The 14034-nt window shown below is 36.5% G+C and overlaps 1 protein-coding gene across 1 annotated transcript in view; it reads left to right on the forward strand.

Moving 5' to 3' along the window:
• The window catches only part of UVRAG (UV radiation resistance associated), a 313381-nt gene that overhangs the window by 82200 nt on the left and 217147 nt on the right, over positions 1-14034 (forward strand). Inside the window, exon 6 of the mRNA XM_021704700.2 lies at positions 2030-2115. Within this exon, the coding sequence (XP_021560375.1) occupies positions 2030-2115 (86 nt within the window). The remainder of the gene's footprint in view (positions 1-2029; positions 2116-14034) is intronic.

Genomic DNA, 14034 nt, shown 5'->3' on the forward strand with positions numbered 1-14034 from the left:
TACATGGAATATCTTTGTGTACTTTCATTTTCAACTTATTTGTGTTTTTGTTTCTGAAGTGCAACTCTTGTAGACAGCATTAAAATGAAATCCGTTCAGCCAATCTCTGCCTTTTAATTGGAGTGTTTAATACATTTACACTTAATTAATTACAGAGACAGAAGGACTTCTGCTATTTTTGTTTGTTTCTTATATCTTTTTTCTCTGCTCCTCCATTACTACCTTCTTTTGTGCTATATGTTTTCTCATGTGATATTTTGATTTCTTTATCATCTCTCATACATACACTACAATGTATCTTTTAGTTATTTTCTTAGTGGTTGCCCTCGGGATTACAATCAGCATCTTAATTTATAATCATGTAGTTTAAATTAATACCAACTTAATTTTAATATTATACAAAAACTTTTCTTCTATATAGCTCTGAAGCCCCACCTCTATGTTATTGTCATGTTACATCTTCATAATCGTGTGCCTATCAAGATTTATGATTGTATCATGTATTTTTCTAATTGATTTTTTAAAATGCTAAACCAGTATTGTATTCTTAGAATAAATTTGGTCAATAATGGTGTGTTACTGTTTTATCTTTATAATGTATTACTAGTTCAATTTGCTAATATTTTGCTAAGGATTTCTTTGTGTTCATGAGGGATATTGGTTTATAAGTGTGTGTGTGTGTGTGTGATGTCTGTGTCAAGTTTTAGCATCAGTAATGTTGACCTTATGAGTTGGAAATTGTTCTTTTTTCCTCTGTTTTATTTTGTGTGTGTGTGTGTGTGTGTGTGTGTGTTAAATTGATGTTATTTCTTAAATGTTTGATAGAACTCATCAGTGAAGTCATCTGGACCTAGACTGTTTTGTGGGAAGCTTTTCAATTATTTATTCACTTAAAAAATAGATATAGGATTATTCAGATGTTTCATTTCAATTTTGGCATGTTGGATTTTTTTCAAGGAGGGTGTCTGATGCATCTACATTGTCAAATATGTTAGCATAAAGTTGTTCATATTCTCCTAATAACCTTCTAATGTCTGTGCCAATGTAATTAAAAAAAATGCTTATATTAGGTTATAGCAAACATTTTATAGTGCTTATTACATACATTTCACTTTACAAATAATACTGTTTTAATTCCCACAGTAATTGGTGAGGTAGATAATATTATCTCCATGTTCTAGATGAAAAAACAAACCAAAGTTAAACTAAGAGAGTTAAGGTGCCTTGCTCAAGATCACAGAACTGGTGTATTAAGGGCTTAAATTATAATCCAGGTGGTCTGGGTCCAGAGTCCTTTTTTCTTGACTCCTATTTACTTTGTATTTCTTAAATGACAGTTACCTGTTCTGTTCTTCTTATGGAATTTTGCTGTTTTCTCTCTGGTGCTCCCACCACCTTTATTCCGCTAGTGGAAATATTTGCTTCTGGTATTACTACTTAGAACTTGGAATTCCTTTCCCCATAAAAACATTACATGCGATGGCTACACATACTTGAAATATTATTGTTTTTTTTAAGGATTTATTTATTTATTAGAGAGGGAGAGGGAGGGAGCAAATGGGGGGGGGGCAGAGGGAGAGAGAGAATCTCAAGCAGACTCCCTGCTGAGTGAAGAGCATGATGTAGATGCTCCATCTCAGGCCCTGAGATCATGACCTGAGCCGAAATCAAGAGTTGGATGCTTAACTGACTGAGCTACCCAGGCGCCCCTTGAAATATTATTGTTAATACTTGTCTTCAGTCACATAATATGTCAAAAAGACTTCTGGGGCTTCCCTGGGAAGTTCACTACAATTTATAATGTGAAACATGGTTTCTCTGGGAAAATACTAGAAGATATTTATTTTAAATTCACTTAAAAGGTTAAACTTCAGTTATATGGAAATTTTACTTTTTGGAATCCCTTAATGATTTGAATTTACTGAGGTGTTTCTAAATCATAATTTTCAGAAGACAAACAATAAGATTAATTTTTACACATATTTTATTTTGTTTTACTTTCATTAATTTGCTGATTAATGTCTTTCAGGGTTATTCAAATGCTCAGAAGAATATTCTTCTTCAGGTGGATCAGAACTGTGTTCGCAATTCTTATGATGTCTTCTCTTTGCTGCGGTAAGAAACTTCTTAGACCTCCTGCATTTTCTAAAGAATGTTCTTCATTTTGAGTTTGTGACGTTTCTGTGTGAGGAATCGTATGGGAGCTTTAGAAGCTGTTATTCAGGCTTAACATTTTTTAGTGAGAGCTTCATAAATTTTGTAGCTACAGTGATTTAAGTTTATCTCTTTCACAAAGCCGTTGGAACGCCATTTCCTTTCTCTGGATAGTGGGAGAGAATGACTGGAAGCCAGTGATCTTAAAACAGGGACATGAGCCGTTTCTGGTTTTCTGTACTATAAAGAGCAGCAACCATAGGTACAAAATTTAGACTTATCAAAATCTTAACAACTACAGCATTACTAGAAAAGCCCTCCAATAGCCCCAGACATGGCTTAGAGTTTTGACCTGCTCTTCATCTAAAAGAATCATGTTTGGCAAGGCAAAGGAGCTTTGCATAAATCTCATGCCCAGAGGCTTAACTAACTGCCTTAACTCTATATTTTCATAATGTCTGGGCTTAATTTTGAAACATTTCTATATTTGTTTTTAATTTTCAATGTGGTAGATCATCAAGGACATTTTCTCAAGAGGCAGGCAACCAAAATAAATGCAGTTCAAAATAAAGGTAACAGTGACACTCAGCCTATGTTCACCCTACTCAGACAGATGGTTCATTGAAATTTGATTTTGGCAGTATTTTTCTAATGTTTACGTAACACATCATAAATTTCAGACCATTAGACATCCTCAATATATCTACTGGAGGAAGAGTCCAGAAGGATGGTTGGACTCTTGTCCAATTGGATGATTGTTTATTTTATAAACATTATGAAATGGGCCTTTGCAAATCTTGAATCTTATTATACATGATGATAAAGTTTGGTCACATGGCCTGTGTAAATTGCTCTTAAGAGACAATGATTTCAACTAAAGTAACCACAGACATTTGATGACTTTTGATTCTTATCTGAGAGGTACTTTCACTTTGACTTCTTAGGATATGTAAGAGAATGGACAGGATTTAGTAATTGGATGGTGGAGATAGAAAGCAGGAGGTGTCAAAATATATAACTTGTATTTTTTTGAGTCTATTCAGTTTGGGGCTACATTGAGTTTTAAGTATTGAAAAGAGCAATGTACAGAAATAGTTCGAAATGTGAGTAAGCCACTAATATTTCTTGACCTATTTTCCTCATGAAGTGAGGGTATGGATTTTGCTATTTTAAAGATACTGTCCAAGTGTGAGATGGTGTGATCTTATTAGAGAAATCAGTGGAACCAAAAGAAAGAGAAATATGAAGTCAGTGAAAAGAGGAGGATTGGGGAAAGACAGCATCATAGAAACTAAGGGAGTAGAGATTCAAGCAGTGTTGAATGCTCTGTGACGAGACAGGAAAATATGAACTGAAGAAATGCTGTAGGATCTTGAGAAGCAATGTGGCACAATAGAGAATGCTTTGGTTAACTTGACCCTGACTTCAATTGTCCCTGGTTTATCCAAATTCATTTAACTTCTCTGATTCTTCTAAAAGGTAGAGGCAGTAATATTATAAATTTGTGTAGCTTACAAGCATTTCCATATTTATTATCTTACACTCTGAAGTTTTTTGTATTCAGACATCAGGGATCAGCCCTGTCTTCAGTGTAGAAGCTGAGGCCAAGAGGCATTACAGGATTTATCTGAGAGCACACAGCAAGTAAGAGCTAGACTGGAGGTTGGTGTGAAGTTTTCCCGCAAGCAAGTTTTGCAGATCCTTTTCAGAGTCTCACTCACCTTCCTAGATTGGTGGTTATAAGGTGCGCATAGCATAATGACAGAGAAAATTTTCTGAAAATCACAGAGCCCTCCATAAATTCAAAGTTATTGGGGGAATTTGGTAGTTAGTGCTCAATTATTTAACATTGATTCTTGCAATGATATGTCTCTTGGGGGTCTCATTTCTAGGATGCTTTCCAGATTCCTCACATGTGTTAGCAGTCTGATTTGCCTTATTAACAGTGGCCTTGTCATTAGCATTGTGTAAATCATTATAGCTGGTAACATAGATGTACTCTTTTGAACCAGATCAAGTGTCCATTTATCAACCAAATTACCTGAGCCCAGAGAGTTACTCTGGAACTAGAAACTTGACATTGTAGTAATCAACATTAATGAATAAAATGGAACTTTCTGTGATAATTCTGTTAGACATCAGTAAGGAGTAACCACCATCTATCTGTTTGCTATATCAGAAGCTCTTCTTTTCTCACAGTTCTTGGCATGATTTATGCTTGTTGGGAAACGTAATTTTGTGCTGATCAGTTTTGCTTAGTTTCCCTTCTTTAACTCAGGCAACATTGTACCTGGATGGGAGTAATTTTTAAAAGTATACCTTTTCCCTTGATCCTTTTTTGGTGTGTGAAATTGTTACTTCTTGATCTGTAATTTTATGTGAAAACATGGAGTCTGAATTCTTTAATATCACTTAACTTCACAAAATTCTGTGCCATTTGGAATCAGGACTAGAACCCAGGTCTCTTGATTCTGTTTCTTGAGAGTATATTCTAGTTAATAACGTTCACTGTGTTGTGCCACTAGGATGCATATTTCCTTCCACTTCCTATAATGTGAATGTTACAGAAAAATAGGAAATCTTGACTAGGCAGGGATTTTGCAACACCTACGACCAGAGCATTAGAACCCCTTCAGGTGGATGCGTTGTACCATTTTGTAAGAAAACAGTAACCTGAGGTTTTATTCAGATTTTTCTGCCAGTAGTTAAGAATGTAGGCCGATTTCAGTGTTACCAAAGTAATAGCAGCTCTTTCCAAAGTTACATTCAGTGTGTGTGGTAGTAATTACATTTTGCTTCTTTAAGCCTTGGAAATTCCTGGATTAAGGGTTAGTTTTCATGTAAGTAGACATTTAATTAGGAGCCACTTTACTCCTTACATTTGACTCATTACCCTTAAATTAGGATGTTCGCCACAAGGTGTCAATGTTGCTCTTTAACTGGCACCTGAAATTTCATTTATTTTATGGTTTTAAAGTGAGAAAAGTTGGATTATAAATTACAAGTGAGCATTTATTTTTAGAAGTTAACTTTTTTCCTCTTTTTTTTTTTTTTTAAAGATTTTATTTATTTATTTGACAGAGAGAGACACAGCGAGAGAGGGAACACAAGCAGGGGGAGTGGGAGAGGGAGAAGCAGGCTTCCCGCTGAGCAGGGAGCCCGATGTGGGGCTCGATCCCAGGACCCCGGGATCATGACCTGAGCCGAAGGCAGACTCTTAACGACTGAGCCACCCAGGCGCCCCTTTTTTTCCTCTTTTATTCCTTCTAGGTTAAGGAGTTTCTAGGCTTATTAGATAACTTTCTCCTTTTGGTTCTGATGTTTTTTTTTTAATCCTCTTGGTGGTACAGAGTTATTGAAAGATGAGAGAGAGATGGAGTGACACGGTCGGGTGTGCAATTTAGATTTCTAACTGTGGGGACGGCATGGAATCAGTGGGATGGGGCTCGAAGCAGGAGACATCTATAATCCTATCTGTTCTCTGAGATTGAAAGATTACTTTTTATTTTTATTTTATTTTTAAGATTTTATTTATTTGAGAGAGAGAGCATGAAAGGGGTGAGGGTCAGAGGGAGAAGCAGACTCCCTGCCAAGCAGGGAGCCCGATGCGGGACTCGATCCCGGGACTCCAGGATCATGACCTGAGCCGAAGGCAGTCGCTTAACCAACTGAGCCACCCAGGCGCCCCAAAAGATTACTTTTGATTTTTAAAAAGTCATTTTTCCCCCTTTCATACTTCTTCAAAAAGGTAGCTCTACTGTAGTGAGATAAGTGAGAATAATTAATAATTCAGGTTTTCTTCCAGTACAGTTTTTATTGCCCCTTTCCCCTTCTTGACATGTCCTATTTTTGCCAGTTGGAGAAGTGGAAGTATGGTGGATAATCATGGGTCCTCCACCTAGGTTCCAGTCCTAACACTGTCATATGCCCATAACTGGATGTAAGACTTTGGTCAAATTACTTTGGTATGCCTCAAACTACTTTTGTATAATGGCAGTAATATTTATTTCATAGGGATATTCTGAGAATTAAATAAGATAAAATACTTGAAAGATCCTAAGTCAGCTACTGGCATATTAGTAGACATTCAATACATAATAGTTTTCATTTTCTCCTTTCCTTCCCCCATCTTAGAATTAGCTTTCTCCTCTATGCCAGTGTTTCTTTATGTTAGCATTAGCTTTTTCAATTTTCAGCTTAATTTCTCTTTCTTTTCTTGCCATTCTAATGTCTACCACCTCTGCTTTTAGCCTTACTTTTATTAATCCTGAACAATCACGATAAAATTATTTAATGGGTGTATGTCTTTTCTCCTTAATGACATTGAAAACTTCTTGAAGGAAGGGATTATTTCATATGACTGTGTTTTTTCCTCTCTATCTTCCTGACAATTGACGGTTATATTGGAGTTCCTGTGGATGCTGTTGTGATCCTGGAGCCCCAGGTCCTATGGACTAGATCCTACAACCCTTCTGTTTTATTCTTTCTCCCTGAGTACTCTCTTCCATTACCACAGCTTCACCCAACACAGCCACATGTTAGTAACTCTCAGATCTATACCTCTAGTTACTTCCTTTCTTTTGGATTTCTGATCTGTATTTTCCAGTGACCTTTAGACATTTATACTTTCATATTCTGTAGGAATCTGAGCCCTAACATGTCCAGAGTTACATTCATTGGCATTATTCTCCTCTTCCTTTTTTTCCCCTGTATGTCTCATGTCCCGTATATGATCTTCTCAGGCACTCAAGTGAACATACCGTTCTTTGTTCTCATCCCTATTTTCTGGGACTCTTTCTTGACCTCCTAACTAGTCTCCATACTAGTTTTTCCTTCATGCAGCTGATAGCTATTATTTATTGAGCAGTTACTTTGTGCCAGGAACTTTTCTTACTGCTTTACATTAATTCTTTTAATTTTCACAGCAACCTTCTGTGGTGAGAATTGTTTCTATTCCTATTTACAGATGAGGAAATTGAGCACAGAGTAGTTAAGTAACTTAGCCAAAGTCACACAAGTAGTTCCTCTTAGCCTGTATTCAAGTCCAGAAAGTCTAGCTCCCAGGCCTGTATTCTTAACCAGTATGTTTTACCGCTTTCTGATCTTTTATATTGCTTTGGTACATTTTATCTGCTGCACTGCTGCCAGAGTAACCTTTAAAAAAATATATGTTTTGTCACTCATTGGGCCTAGAAATCTTTGAGCCATCACATACAGGATAAAGTAAACACTTCTTAATGTGGTATTCAGAGGACACTGTCTGAACACTCTACAGGGACTAGTGTCCTTATTTTAAGTCCTCCCACCACTGCCTGTGCAATTAATAGCTAGTATTTATTGAGTACTTACTGTGCTGTAATTAGTTCTTCATTGTCTGATTCTCTCTCCTCTTAGCACCCCAAACGGAGGGCTCCTTTAGGCAAGAGTCTTTGTTTATTGGTCTCTGTAATAATTCTCTCACAGTGCATATCATATATATTAAACAGATAATAAATGCTCTTTTGATTTGATCAAATTGAACTATTCTTCAGGTTACAAAGGACTAGCATTTTGTTGTTTTAGTTACTGGTTTGCATCTGGCAAAATGAGGGTCATAAAATATTTCTAGGCCGTTATCTAAAAAGTGTTGACAGTATAATCAGATCTGTGAACCTTCAGCTGCCTCTTTTCTTTCTGCCACTGCCCTCCACATAACATCTGGTGAGATTTCAGGATTTTGTGACTTTTAATCTTACTCCTTATATGGATTTTTCTGGAAGACCTTTATCTAGCTGTCTGGAGGTAAATTGTTCATGCCTTCCCTGCTTTGATAGAAAATACTTTCTCGGGCGCCTGGGTGGCTCAGTTGGTTAAGCAACTGCCTTCGGCTCGGATCGTGATCCTAGAGTCCCAGGATCGAGTCCCGTATCGGGCTCCCTGCTCGGCAAGGAGTCTGCTTCTCCCTCTGACCCTCCCCCCTCTCATGTGCTCTCTCTCAGATAAATAAATAAAATCTTTAAAAAAAAAGAAAAAGAAAATACTTTCTCTTTTAAAATTTCAATTTTAAAAGGGAAATGCTTACATCAAATATATTATTCTTCAGGTAATATTTAGAAAACAGATAGGATGAGATATATAAGGGCATAAGCTCTGTCTATAAATTTTGGATGTGATAACCAACTTTGGATTGCAGAAGGAGTTTTTCCCTCCCTGCCTACCAAGCTCTCTGTAATAATTACGAGTATGGAGAATATGGCTAAGACCCCAGCTGTAAGCAAAAGATGTCACAGAATTTATGTTCTAAAACTCATATATTTTGCCATTCATTTTTTTAAAATATTTATTTATTTATTTTAGGGAGAGAGCATGCGTGTGTGAGTGGGGAGGGGTGGCAGGGGAATGGAGTTTCGAGGGGGGCAGGGAGAGAGAATCTCAAGCAGGCTCTATGCTGAGCATGGAACTTGACCTGGGGCTGGATCTCACAACCCTGAGATCTTGACCTCAGATGAAACCAAGAGTCGGACGCTTAACTGACTGAGCCACACCCAGGTGCCCTGCTGTGCTCATTTTTAATAAATTAGAAGGGGAATTAAGAGGAATACTGTTAAAGTAGACACACTGACAACAAAGAGAAGTGAAAGCTTGTTGATATTTTGCTCTGTTTGTGATTTACTCTTTGATTCTGGAACATAATTGAGTGGTAAATCATATTAGCTACGCTCTTACCTTTAAAGTCACTGTGTTTGGATTTGTAAATAGCACTGTCACTACCTCACGTAAAACGAGGGTGGGGTGAAATAGTCCAACTATAAAGAAAGACAGACTAAGTGAAAAAGCATAGCTAGATTACCTCTTCTGTGTGTAGGTGTCAGTCCTTTACCCAAGTACATCTCCATGTTGCAGTTCATAACTGAAATTAATAATGAGAAGTACCAAGTGAACTGTGTTGGTTTTAGCTAATGCTATCTCTGTGTAACAGATGAGGAAACTGAGGCACAGAAAGGTGACATGACTTGCCCAGCACCACAGTACAAATAAGTGTCAAAGCAGGTTTGAATAAAGGTCTGCCAGGCTCAGGGCATGTGCTTTTCTCCATTATGCCACGTTGATGCCAAACCATCAGTAGAATAAAAAGTTGTGATTATTAGAGCCTGGGTCAGAAAACAGGGACATATGTAAGTTTTAGAAAGGTTTTCAATCAAAATTTAAAATGAAAAAGTTTTGGTACTTAGTGTAAGTTTTGGTTCAGCAAAGACAGTATTTATGTGTAAGAGCACATTTTATTCTTATTTATCATTCTCTCCCCACATACACACAAGTATGTATACATACACATAAATGAACTTATACATACATATATTTAGAAAAATAGAATTTTAACAAAATATGGGAAGTAATTTTAGGTGCAGTTTTTTCCCCCATCTTTTTTTTTTTAAAGATTTTATTTATTTATTTGAGAGAGAGAGAATGAGAGACAGAGAGCACGAGAGGGAAGGGGATCAGAGGGAGAAGCAGACCCCCCGCTGAGCAGGGAGCCCGATGCGGGACTCGATCCCGGGACTCCAGGATCATGACCTGAGCTGAAGGCAGTCGCTTAACCAACTGAGCCACCCAGGCGCCCCCCCCCATCTTTTTACATTTTGCTTTGTCTTCTTCCTTAAGCCCTTCTCCCCCACTACTCTGCCAAAAAACCACAAGCTGTAGCCTGAATGTTTGTCATCCTTCTCCCCCTCATCTGTGTGTTAAAACCTAATCCCCAGTGTGATGGCATTTGGAGGTGGGGCTTTGGGGGTCTGCCCTCAGGATGGGGATTAGTGCCCTTATAAAAGAGGCCCCAGGGAAATCCCTGTTCCTTCCACTTCCTGAGGTTATAGTGAAAGGACTATCTGTGAACCAGGAAGCAGGCGCTCACCAGACACCAACCAAGCTGGTACCTTGATATTGGACTTACCAGCCTCTAGAACCTTAGGAAATAAATTGCTGTTTATAACCCACCCAGTCCATAGTATTTTATTATAGCAGCCTGAACTAAGATATCTCCCAAACACAAAACACATGTCCACATGACCCATAGTCACCAATTCACCCATGTTAATAATTTGTTGTGTATCTGTATTTTTTTCCCATGGTCTTTATGTATATGTCATAGATCTCAGTATAGACACATAAACATATATATGTATGTGTGTTAAGAGTTTTAATTGCTGTTTTACAAAATTGGAGTGGATATTATATACCTGACTCTACATCTTATATTTCTTGTTCAATATTCCATGTATAGATCTCTCTCTCTTTTTTAAATATTTATTTATTTACTTCTAGACAGAGAGCACAAGCGGGAGGGGCAGGGAATCTCAAGCAGACTCCTTGCTGAGCACAAAGCTCAACATGGGGCTCAACCTCATGGCCCTGAGATCATGACCTGAGCCAAAACCGAGAGTTGTACGCTTAACCAGCTGCACCACCCAGGCGCCCCTGTACAGATCTCTTTAGTTCATTCTTTTAATGATTTCATCATAGTCCATGATAAGGGTGTACCATATCTTTTAACTGTAACCCTGTTGATGGGTGTTTAATATTTACTCTGGCTCTAATTTCTTACTTGTTTTGCCACTATGCACAATATTGCAGTAAATTTATATATATAAATAATATATCTTCATATATATGATGTATTTACTTGAGTGGATTAAATTTCCAGGAGTGGAATTTCTTTCTTTCTTTTTTTTTAAACAATTAGTTAATTAATTAATTAATTTGAGAGAGAGAGAGAGCAGGGAGAGGAGCAGAAGTAGGGGGAGATAGAGAATCCCAAGCAGATCCCATACCCAGCGTGGAGCCTGACATGGGGCTTGATCCTATGACCCTAAGATCATGACCTGAGCCCAAACCAAGAGTCTGACACTTAACAGACTGAGCGACCCAGGAGCCCCCAAGAGAGGCATTTCTGAGTCAAAGGGCATATATGGTTTTTAATATTAAGAGACATCAGATTGTTTTCCCAAAGAGTATAAATAATATGTGGCATTATTCCTTATCCTGAACCCCTGTTGGCAACGGGAAATCATTTTTTGGTGATTTTTATTAAATTTCATTAGCCTCACTATAAGTGCTTAGTCTCTGAGCTACAAGTGACAATGAAGATTGTATCTTAAGTTTGTTAGCCATTGAGTGTATTCTTTGATTTTGCCTATTCATATACTTAACCTATTTTTTTTTATTGAGTTGCTTGCATTTTTTTCACAAAATTTTAAGAGTTCTTGGTATTTTTTCCAAATCTGTGAAATTACATCTTGACTTGGTATGCTTTACATAAAAGTTTGTTATATTATATAATTCTACTTTTTCTTGTGTATCTTCTGAGTACTCTGTCTTGGTTTGAGAAGTCTCTCTTATACTTTGGTTCTGAATATATTTTATAATTTTTTTTGAGATTTATATCTTCCTTTTTAAATGAAATCTTTAATACAACTTGGAATTAATCTTAAATATGTTATGTAGATATTCCATATATTGTGAGGTCGATTAATTTTCTTCACAGATGAATATCCAGTTGTGCCAGTACCTTTCTTTTCCCACTGAACTTAAATACCTAACCTTTGTCATATATTAAAAGCTCATATGTACTGGATCCATTTCTGGATTCTCTTTTTGGTTGTGATCTTTTTGTCTGTTCCTTTGCTGATTTCAGATTGATTTAATTAGGTGCAGTTTTTTTATATTTTCAGTTTTTTAATATTTTCTGCTATCAAGTAAGGCAAATCCACCTCTAGATACTCTTCTTTTTCATAACTATTTTTGGCTATTCTCAGAACTTTATTCTTTCATGTGAACTTTAAGGTTATTTTGTCCTATTCTTTATTTTACTTTATTTTTTTTTAAAGATTTTATTTATTTATTTGACAGAGAAAGACACAGCGAGAGAGGGAACACAAGCAGGGGAAGTGGGAGAGGGAGAAGCAGGCTTTCCGCGGAGCAGGGAGCCCGATGTGGGGCTCGATCCCAGGACCCTGGGATCATGACCTGAGCTGAAGGCAGACGCTTAACGACTGAGCCACCCAGGCGCCCCTGTCCTATTCTTTAAAAAAAAAAAGCTTCATTGGAATTCGACTGGGGATTTTTGTATTCATTGGTTTCTTTTATTTTGGGAGGTGTCATTTTTGGTTGGATGTCTTATATATTGTATTATATATTGTTCCAATTTTATTTTATTCCTTCAATAAGATTCTTCAATAATACAATTTTCTGCATATGGTTCTGTGCCTTTCCATTAAGTTTGTTTTTAAGTATGTTATAGTTTTTACACTATTTTATAAACTATATTTCCCATTTCCACATAGAGAAAAGCTATAATTTTAAGAAAATCTTCCATTCAGTGTCTGTCAAATCATTTTTCTTGTTACTATTATTTTTTAAGGAAATCTCTCTTTGATTTTCTTGGCATACACTCATTATCATCGATGAAAGGATAGGTTTATTTGTTTTTCTCCAGTGTTTAGTGATTTTCTACTCCTATTGCCTATACTAAAGCTTCTAGAACTTGCAAAATAATGTTGAAAAGTAAGGGGAATAGTGAGCAGGCTAGTCCAGTTGTTGTTTTAATTGAAAGTGTCCAGTATTTTGCTGTTCAGAATATTTTGGAAAATATCTTAAATAATTCTTCCTATTTAACGTTTTTATTAGGAATGGATGCTGAATTTTTGGCAATGCCTTTCCACGCTTACTAACATTAGTAATAAAGTGTGTAGATTTCCTGATAATTGCATTACTAATTAGTTATAGGTTCTTCTTTTGCTCATTACTGTAGGTGAGGTTGGTGTATAATATTTCTAATATGTAGTTGTTTCTTGTGGGGGAGAGGGGCAGAGTAGGGAACCATTTTTCCTTAGATCTGAAAATACATTGGCAAGCTTTTCATCTTTTTCTATGACCCTAATCTATAAAATGATAATAATAACATCAACCTTATTGGGCTGTTTGGAGGATTAAATGAATTAATATGAAGTACTTAGTACAGTGCCTGAGTATAGTTAGCACTATATATGTTAAGTAGTAGCATCAGCAGCAGCCAAAACACATTGAATAATTTTGGAAATTTTCAATTCTTAAATGTTTGTTAGAATTTAGCTGTTAAATCCTCTAGTTTAGGTGCCTTTTATAATGATAAATCTTACTCTGATACCTATCAAGCTATTTGCTCTGTCCATTTTTTTCCTACTTCATGGTTTATTCTTGGCATTTAATTTTTGCTAAGAAACCATCTATTTCCTCTAGATTTTTAAATTTATTGCTGAAATGATACGTATATTTTTATTTTATAATTCACTTGATCATTTTAATAATTTACAGCGCATTTTCTAATTAAGCCCAGAAAAACCACTCTAGTACTTCAGTTAGAAATATTCTTGGACAGGATGCTTTCTGATTTTGAAGAATTCTTCTACCGTATGAGCTAAAACAAACTATTTGAGATAATCTTTGCCTTTAAAATGTTAGAATAAGAATGGAGAACTTAGGGGCGCCTGGGTGGCTCAGTGGTTAAGCCTCTGCCTTCGGCTCAGGTCATGATCCCAGGGTCCTGGGATCGAGCCCCACATCGGGCTCCCTGCTTAGCAGGAAGCCTGCTTCTCCCTCTACCATTCCCCCTGCTTGTGTTCCTGCTCTGGCTATCTCTCTCTGAAATAAAAAACAAAACAAAACAAAACTTAAAAAAAAAAAAAAGAATGGAGAACTTGAACTACACAAGCTTAGTGAATTTGGATCTAGTTTACAATATTGTCCCCAGTGTATACCACAAACCTGACTTAGAGTAGATTCGCAGTATTTGTTAAATGAGTAAATGGTTAAATTAATAAATGACTGGATGAAATACAACCTGCTTGGATAATAACTGAATAATAG

Source organism: Neomonachus schauinslandi, chromosome 11 (assembly GCF_002201575.2).
Source record: "Neomonachus schauinslandi chromosome 11, ASM220157v2, whole genome shotgun sequence".
NCBI classification, from domain to species: domain Eukaryota; kingdom Metazoa; phylum Chordata; class Mammalia; order Carnivora; family Phocidae; genus Neomonachus; species Neomonachus schauinslandi.